Source organism: Terrapene carolina, unplaced genomic scaffold (genome assembly GCF_002925995.2).
Source record: "Terrapene carolina triunguis isolate 2854851 unplaced genomic scaffold, T_m_triunguis-2.0 Scaffold836, whole genome shotgun sequence".
Taxonomy (NCBI): Eukaryota; Metazoa; Chordata; order Testudines; family Emydidae; genus Terrapene; species Terrapene triunguis.
In genome coordinates, this window is record NW_020665187.1 from 1461760 (window position 1) to 1471132 (window position 9373).

At 53.1% G+C, this 9373-nt stretch overlaps 1 protein-coding gene across 2 annotated transcripts; it reads left to right on the top strand.

Moving 5' to 3' along the window:
- Positions 1 to 622: 622 nt before the first annotated feature.
- Positions 623 to 9017, top strand: ATP5MC2 (ATP synthase membrane subunit c locus 2). 2 transcript variants are annotated; one of them, XM_024218239.3, is made up of 5 exons: positions 623 to 690; positions 2801 to 2866; positions 5465 to 5542; positions 6776 to 6966; positions 8743 to 9017. In XM_024218239.3, exons 2-5 carry the CDS (start codon positions 2828 to 2830, stop codon positions 8855 to 8857), a joined length of 423 nt encoding a protein of 140 aa, XP_024074007.2. In that variant the 5' UTR covers positions 623 to 690; positions 2801 to 2827; the 3' UTR covers positions 8858 to 9017. The 2 variants fall into 2 exon arrangements, with proteins under 2 accessions (XP_024074007.2, XP_026516546.1); XM_026660761.1 differs by lacking the exon at positions 623 to 690 and adding an exon at positions 2486 to 2555.
- Positions 9018 to 9373: the final 356 nt, after the last annotated feature.

A 9373-nucleotide genomic window follows, 5' to 3' on the forward strand; every position in this document is an offset into this window, starting at 1 on the left:
TTCCTTTTGGATGCACCAGGTTTCGTCACGAGGCCGGTATTGTATGGAATCCCCAGAGGAAAATACCCCCTACCTGGGCACTGCTTCCCAAGCGTTAGCTCTGCTGCTGTTGGGCAAATGGCATTATGCAGATGGTGCCTGATCCAGCAGATGTACTTCCACACACAGTACCGTCCCTGGGCCACAGGGTAGTGCTGCAGCATCAGCCTTGGCAGTACTGCCCTGGCCCACCAGTTGGCACCATGCCCTCTGCCCTCCTGCAGTATCAACCCGGGTGAGTAAGTGGTGCTGCAACCACCTGCAGTACTGCCCTGGGTCTGTAGGGGATGCTGCACTCACCTGCAGTATCCCCCCAGGTCAGTAGGGGGCGCTGCACCCCGTGCTACTGAGCCTCGGCCAACAGGTGACGCTGCGCTCTCCCCTCTGTAGTACCGCTCCAGGGCCTGCAGCTGGCGCGTCGCCCTCCTATAATACCGCCTCCCAGTCAGCAGGTGGCGCTGTGGCACACAGCACTAGCTGTTCCTGGGACCTTCCTGCCGGGCGGACGCTCTGGGCGCTACCCGCTCCCTCTAATACCCCTCGTTTGCCGCCGAGTTCCGGCCTGCCGCGGACGTCGCTCTCTGGGCCGCGTTGTGGTCCCGCGCATGCGCAGAGACCCTTCTCTCTTTGCCCTTCCTCCTCGAGCACCGGGTAAGGAGGCCCCCGGCGTCCTCGACCCGAGCGGGGCGGCCTGACGCGGGGGAGGCCTCTGGTGCTGGGAGTGAGGAGGGGCTGGGGGTGACGGCTGGAGTTGAAAGTGGCAGGGAGGGGGGGAGAAGGTGGGAGGGGAGGGGCTGAGGGTGAAATTGGCAGGGGAGGGGGGCGAAGGTAGGGGTGTGGGGGAAGGGGCTGGGGTTGAAAGGGGGAGGGGTGTGGGGGAAGGGGCTGGGGGGGTGGGGGGATCCCTGTCTCACTGGGGCGGGGGGGGGTTGGGCTGTGGGGGAGGGAGGTGGCTGCCTGGCCGGGAGGAGGGGTACTAGGTGGCTGTATGTTGGGCTAAGTCTGGGATCCTTCAGCCCTCTTCACCCCCAGGGCTCCTGTTCTCCCCTGCCTCTGCCTCCTGGTGGCTTGTTGCCTAATGGGTGGCCCTACATTTATCTGTTGGTTGTCTTGGCTGCTGTCAGCACCTCGGCCTCCTTACAGACCCAGCTGGAGCCTGCAGTCTCTTTAGCCAAGTGGTGCCTGAAAACAAGGGGCCCCCCAATGATGACTAAATCTCAGTCGGCAATAACTCCCCTTCCCCAGCACAGAGCTCCTAGTGGAGGGAGTACTGTGCTAGGGCAACAAGGAGCTGCATGTGCCCAAGAGGGGAAGCCATGGCTGAGAAGTCAGTGACAAAGCCCTGCCCGTTTGTTTTTAATTATTCAGCCTCCTATGTGGCAGAGGGGTCTGGTCTCTATCTGTAGACTGGAGGTGATACTGACCTATATTGCAGGGGGCCCACAAGGCCATTTTTATTACAGTAGAGGTCCCAGCCAAGACCAGGGCCCAGTTGTCCTGGGTGCTGAAGACACAGCCCCTGCTCTGAAAAGCTTACAGTCTAAACACACAGGATGAGAGGGGCAGTGACTTGCCCGAAGTTGCTTATCCAATCAGTAGCCGGGCTGGGAGTAGAACTCTGGTCTCTAGGCGCCCAGTCTAGTGCACTACCCACTAGACGACTCTGCTTCTCCCTAATGCCGATCACAAGCTTGAGGATCCTTGGATGAAAAGTGCTTGGGACATGCAGAGTATTAATGCACATTGAAAATGACCTTGGGGATCTGAGAGTCACTGACCATTTGTGCAGGAGTTAATGGGCCATTCCTATCTCTAACTTATTTGACCCTGAGTGTTCGAAGCCTGAGGGAAACTTAATGCAAGTGCTCCTGGAGAATGGTTTGGCTCAGCCACACAAGTCCTGGATGAAGGGGGCTCTGCTACTGGGGGCTTGGAAGGAGTCCCAGAACCTGAGGATGGTTCTGGATCAGGGGATGGGGCATGAAGATGCTTTGTTGTCTCCTGAGAAACTCCAAAGCTCTTTACAAAAGCAAATGACTTGAGTTTTGCACTCTACACAGAGTAGGTAAATTATATCCCCATATGGGAAAACTGAGACAGAGTGATTTCCCTATGATTGAGTGAGCAGCAGTGGGAAGTAGAACCCAGATGTCCTGAGTCCCAGTCACCTACCAGATGACACAGGACCCTGATGGGTTTTTCCCATCGTATCTGACTCTCCATTCCAGTATGGTGCCTGTGTTTTAAAGCTCAGTCAAGCTGTGGGTATTGGTCTCTTGTAGCTGAGCTGCCTACCTTATTTGTTTTGTGGTAGCTCTTAACAGCCTCAGTCATGGACCAGGACACCATTGTGCTAGGCACTGTACAAACAGAGAACAGCTGATCCCTGTCCAAAGGATCTTACAGTCTAAATACTTGAGGATTTTGTGCTCTGCTTCCATTCCAGGGTCTTCATCAGTGGCCTGCACTGTTCAACCCCTTGTGGGTACCCATGGGATTAGCATTGAACTTTTCTGGTGCGTCTGATATTGTGCAGTAAATTATCATACCCCCTTCTCCCAGCTGTTGTCACCTCTTTGTGATGATCCCAGTTATCTGTCGTGATCAATATTATCACCTTGGTAATACTGTTTTGAACTTTTGGCACATTCATTGGGAGTCCCACACCCCCGCTTTGCAGCATGTTTCTATTGCAGTGAATGATCGAAATTGTGGGGCAATGTGGATTCCTAATGTGGTGGTGTTTTGGTTTCTCTTCCAGTTTTGTGACCCCCTGCTGTCCCCGAACATGTATACCTGTGCAAAATTCGTCTCGGCTCCTGCCCTAGTGAGTAGCGGAAAATCCCATTTTTTAATCCATTCTAATACTAGGCATTTCTGCAATACTTTTTCAACATATTAGCTAATCTTCACAGCCCCCTGCCACATAGGTAAGTGCTATCTCCATTGTCTAGACAAGGAAGTGAGACGCAGGTGCCTGCAGTCTCCCATGAAGTGAGCGGCAAAGCTAGGAATAGAACTCAGGAGCCCTGACTCCCAGTCTTGTTCTCCTAGGACATTCTGCCTTTAGGGGAGTGCGTTGGAAAAAAAGTGGATTTCACGTCAGTCTGTATCTGCTTAAAGTAAGGGTGGCTAAAGCATGGCATATGCTGCATGGCCAGCCTCATTTTCAATATGGAGGTGAGGACTGTGGGTATTACTGATGCTGTGCATGCTGGGAATTGTAGTCGCCACAGACCACACTTCAGTATCAAAGATGAGGGTAGCTGCTGTCTACATCTTATCCAAAATGAATGGGGCTCTTAACCAGTTACCAATGAATCCCTCGGCACCCTAGTTTAGCGGTAACTTGCCCTCAACAGGCCAGATCATTGTAACTTTTTCCTTTTTGCTACTAATTAGCTGGGTGGCGTTTCCTGTCTCTGGAGGTGTAATAAAACTTCCTTCTGAGCTAAGCTGCCTGCTGCAACGTTGGGACTGCCAACCCACTAGACTTGTAACTGGCTGCTGGCTTTCAGTAACCCTGCCCTGGTGCCAGTCTGCCTGCCCTCAGGGCCCGCATGTCAGGACTTGGTTATTCCCACAAGACGCTTCAGAGATCCTGTAGTGTCAAGGGATCCCTAACCATGCCTCGAGCTCTGCTCCACCCAAGGCTGTGGCACATCTCAGACACTCTTGTCTACACTGACCCGCAGAGCTATGTTGTGGGGACCTGCTCCCCTACCACAGTGCCCTACTGTAGATGGACCCTGCTTAGCTACATGTTTCACCCTGGCTTCAGTTGCCTGACACTAAGTGAATCCCTGCTCTGATCTGCTGAGTTCAGTCCAGATGGCTACAACAAATACAGCCGCCCCTGCCTCCTGTTTCATCAGGTGGGGAGGGAAACACTGATTAACTGGAGGTGCTTCCTGCTAACTCTGATCTAGCCTGGCCTGGAGTGGCAAGTGCCAGCAATAAGGTGATCCCATGGTAAATGGGAGGCACTCTCCATTTACCATCTAAGTGTGAGGAGTCTCAGGGCTTGTCTACACTTAACAGGGGATCCACCTGTGGCGATCGATGCATCGGTGGTCGATTTAGCGGGTCTAGTGAAGACCTGCTAAATTGACCGCAGATCGCTCTTCTGTCAACTCCTGTACTCCACGGGATTGAGAAGAGTAAGGGGAGTCAATGGGAGGACATCGCGTAGTGTGGACCCCGCGGTAAGTAGATCTAAGCTACGTTGACTTGAGTTATGCTATTCACGTAATTCAAATTGCGTAGCTTAGATCGACTTTTCCCTGTACTTTAGAACAAGGCCTCAGTGAGAGAGGGTTGGCTCTTGGATGGTGCGTGTCTGCCCCAGGGTAAGTGACTGTCCCTGTGTCTCCCGGTTCAGTTCCCCTCTCCTCCCTTCTGGGTTAGTCTTGTGTTGGGGTTCCAGTAGGGCATAAATTCATATTGACTGTGGCTGGTTTCCAGGTAATGGTTACTAGCGAGTAACTAGTTCTTCAGCCAGCTCCATGGGCAAGAGTGATCAGGATTACCTTCCATGATGGACTGTCCTGGGCCATACTGGTCCATGAGGAGGCAGCATTCGGTAACCTTCATCCTTTGTGTTGCCTTCGCATGGACTGTGCTGTGGGAACACAGAGAGGCTTGAGGACAGTGCTTAGTTTGTGCCAGGGCTGAGCCCCGGCACCTCTGGGCGTGGCAGTTCATAGCCCCGGCACCTCTGGGCGTGGCAGTTCATAGCCCCGGCACCTCTGGGCTTGCCACATCAGTTATGAAAGTAAAAAAATTGCGTGAGCTCTGGCAACTCTTTCATTACAAATTAAGCTCTGCTTGAGAATAAGTTTGGTTTGGAATGTATTAAAACAGGAAGTGGCAACACAATGCCAGTGCTGCTACCAAGTGTGTGGATTCCTGCTGCCCTCGGGGAAAGTGCTACCTTTCCTCTGCCCCCACGGCAGAGACATGGAGTGCCACATTCAGCCATGGAGTCTATGGCAGTTGCTTCCACTTATGCCAGAGCTGGATTTGACCCAGAGAACTGCTGCAGGGCATTCATGGCCTGACTTCTGAAGGTACTCAGCCCCTTCCAGGATCAGGCCGTTCACCCGGCCACCGGAGGGACTTTCATGCAGATATACTGCAGAAGACATCCCGTCTTGACTCTTGGAGTGACAGCTGCTCTGGTGTCCCTGAAAATAATTCAGTCACTCTGCATTGGGCCAGCCCCAGCTAACAAGTGGGGGAGAGCCTGGCACACTTTGGGCGCTATATAAATGCAGAGCTGCAAGGTGGGGGAAATACTGCTCCAGTTCCTTTCCAGTCTCAGCACAACTGATCTGACAGATTATTGCAGGAAGCTGGCACTGGGTATCGGGTAGGGATTGTATTGCACTGCCTCTGTCTGAGTGATTACTTTGTCTGTCTGCAGGTGAGGAACAGCTCAAGGCTGCTGTGCAGACCAGTCTCTGCCTCCCTGCTGAGCAGGCCCGAAGCCAGGACAGATGAGGTAAAATGCTGAGCTTGGACCATGAAAGTGGCGAGGATCCTCACAGCTTGAATTGACTTAACCATTGGGCCCAGCAGGGGGCGTGCAGAGCAAATATTCCACTCCATAGCAGTCTTTGACTAGAGCGAAGCTGGGGGGTGGGGATCCCTGCTGGGCGAGGAGGCTCAGCTGGGCTAGCTCGTTCTCTCAGGCTTCTGGGCTTACTCTCTAAGGAGAGAATCGTAAAGCAAGAGGAAAATCTGGGCAACAGAAGAAAGCATGTTAACAGTGCTGCAAGCTCTCCCTGTGGAAAGGGATTGGTGATTCAATAGGAGGTGCTCTTCCTTACGAGTCAACTCTGAACCGATCCCCCAGCATGGGACTAGAGGGCGCTGTGCTGCTACAAGCTGTATTTCAGATCAGGTGTAATAGTGAGATCGGGACCACTTGTGGCCATTTAAAAATCCTCTGGCACATGCAAGGAGGTTAGCCCTGGAGTCCCAGCCAGCTCTCAACTTGTAATTAGTCTGCTCCCACAAATTCCTCATGTGGGCTCAGCTGAGAAGTCACTTCCTGACCAGAAGTATTCTACATGGCAAAACAGCTGCCAAATTCCACCCCAGCCATGGCTGCAGTTCAGTGGTGGGTGAAGAACTTCACAGAAGGATCGTGTATTAGAATTAAAATGTGTAAAGCACTTTGGGATCCTTTGAGTGAAAGGCACTATAGAAATGACGGGGGGGATGGGTGGTGTATGTGCAGCAGGAGCACTAGACTGCTGTAAGCCCAATATCTCAGGAATGCTTCTAGGCCAGTGCTTTATAATGCTGGAAATCCAGCTCGACAATAGTTTTAAGGCATTCATTTCCAGGCCTAGCAAGTCACAGCGCCTTCTCTTACTAAAACCCCAGGGAGATCAGAATTGCCCCTCCATATGGGGAAACCGAGGCACCAAAGTGAAGCAATTTGTCTGAGGTTACAAGGGGTCTGTGAGAGCTGAATTTAAGTGGCTCCCAGTTCTGTGGCTCACTGCACTAATTGTGCCCCTCTCTTTAGCCTAACTCACAACCTCACCCCTCTAGAGGCCCATGAAGTCAGTTCTCCAAGCCATGTGGGAAACTTGGGTTCTTGTGGTCCTTAGTCAGCTCAGTGTAGATGTTTCCATGGCCATGCCCTGGTAGAGAGCGGGCTAAAAACACTTGTAGAGCTCTATCTCCAGCTGAATCTCACTGTCATCCCTTCAACTCATCCTAGCTCGGCTCCACCCCAGCACCCCAGAATGCCCTCCTCCAAGCCGTGCGCCGGGAGGTCCACACCAGCGCCATCTCCCGGGACATTGACACCGCGGCGAAGTTCATCGGTGCTGGTGCTGCCACCGTTGGGGTAGCCGGCTCTGGTGCTGGCATTGGAACCGTATTCGGCAGCCTCATTATTGGCTATGCCAGGTAAGGAATGAGCCTGTATCGGTTAGCTCTTCCCCTGCTTTAACCCTGTCCCCTGGCGTGGTTACAGCTGGTGCAGGCAGGGCCTGGGATAGGGGTATCAAGCAGGGGCTTTGGAGCTGTGCTCCGGCTCCGCTCCAGCTCCAGGCAAAAACCTCCAGCTCCACGCTCCGCTCCAAAGCCCTGGTATCAAGCGGACCACGGGCCAAATCTGGACCGCCAGATGCTTTTGAACGGACTCCAAAATCTTTTTATTTACTTATTATCATTATTGATTTTTTTATTATTTTCTCTGGAGTCTGGACCTTGGTTATACCTTGACCAAGCAATTTGGACCCGTGACAAAAAATAATTGACTACGTCTGGCTAGGACTTCCCAGCACGAGCCTCAGAGCGGGGCTGCAAGTGAAAGCAAGACCCATCAGAAAGGCTGTTAAGAGTGAACTCAGTCTCCTGCTCTTCCTGTGCATCCATGTGGGACTTGGATTCTTTAAGCTTTCCTGTGCAGCCTCAGCCTGTTAAGATGGCAGCTCCTTATGTGGTTGTCCTCTTCAAAAGGAATAGTGATTGATTCCTCTGAACCCGGATACAGTGCCGAGTCTGTTACAGTCCTCTGGGGCTTTGCTCTCAGTCCTGGCCAATGCTCTTGGCTCTGTCAGTGGAAGGGACCGTAAACTGTCCATGAGGAGCATTTCTAAATCGGTCTGACCATTCCTTTGTATAAGCAGGAGATTTGGGGTAGGAACAGGACAGCTGAGGACTCTTACTGGGTATCAAGCCCTTCCTGTCTAGGGCACGGATTCAGACCCAGCCTGAAATCTGCCACCATCTGTGGGTCAAATGAATCTGGTGGGTTTCAGTTCCATCCTTTATGGGTGAGCAGGCCCCCCTCCCAGCCAGTTCTAGCAGATGCTTTTGAGTGGGCCGTGGAGGCCAAACTTCCACTAGAGGGGTCATCGTTGGGCAGGGTGGGGCATGCTGTAGGGGACAGTGAGGAAGCTTGCCCTGGCACTGTCCGCTGCTGTGCCTCTACTGTGGAGTCTCCAGAGCTGTCAGCCTGGTGCTGAGTTCACATCCTCTCCTCAGCAACATGAGCCGTCCCAAGGAGCCTGTTGGTGCCTCTGAAACAAAATGGGATTTTCCCACTTCCTCCTGCTGTGGGGCTCTCTCTAGTGATCAGGGTGGGTTTTGGTTTCTTACCCTGTTACCCTAACCCCATAACACTGGGATCTTTGTCAGCTCTACGTGCTAATCCCAATGCTGTTGCCCAGCACTGAGAGAGCAGGGGACAGGTGTAGGCACCAAGTCAGGGTTCTTTCAGACCATCACACGCCTGTCAGATGCATGAATTTGGGACTCTTGAATGTAAAGACCCCTCTGGAGTGAATCTAGGGCTCACCCATCTGGGAGCATCTCTGCAGCCAGCAATCACTACGGTGCCCCCTGGTGGGAGAGGCTGGGACTGCACTAGCCTGAATGCTCCCAGGCAGTTCTATGGCATGGGAGATCTGGGACTTTCCCCACCTCCCCATGACTCTGCGTTGGAGTGATTTCTCCCTCTGGCCAAGAGGAGCTGTGCCTAGCTCCCTTCAGAGACTGTCCTGGGACTCAGCCAGAGGGGGTTGATCAAGAGCAAAGAACCTCATGGGCCATTAGGAGCTGGCAATGCACATTGGTGTATCTGACTCTTGGGCTGCCGTGCCCAGCCCGGCAGCATGGGGGATGCTCACAATGCTCCCACGTGCTTCACTGACTGGTGCTTTCTTTCTCCCCTCATAGAAACCCTTCCCTGAAACAGCAGCTGTTCTCCTACGCCATCCTGGGCTTTGCACTCTCCGAGGCCATGGGGCTCTTCTGCCTGATGGTGGCTTTCCTCATCCTCTTCGCCATGTGATGGAGCCAGCTTCCTGCTGTGTGTTCCTCCTGTGTCTAGTCTATCGTGAGCGGCTGTGAATGTCCTAATGCAGGTGGGGGTATCCCTGCCTCCTAACCAAATCTGCCTGGCCTGGCCCTGACTGAGGGAAGGTGAATAAATACTGTATTGATCTACAGAACGCAGGTTCTTGGTGTGTTCTTGGCATACAGGGCGCCAGTCAGGCTGCTTCCTCTATGTGCGTGCACTAGGGTGACCAGACAGCAAGTGTGAAAAATCGGGATGGGGGTGAGGAGCCTATATAAGAAAAAGACCCAAAAAATGGGACTGTCCCTATAAAATTGGGACATCTGGTCACCCTAGTGTGCCCCCACCGGCTAGCTGATGATACGTGTACCTGCAGCCATGCTGCCTAGGGCTGTGCTGTGGGTAGACCTTGGTAAGATAAGGAGGGCGAGGCCTTGGCCCTGGGGGAGCTTTTAGGTGCTGCAGGACTTGGGATGGGTGACTCAATAGGGGGCATGCTCTCCTCTGAGT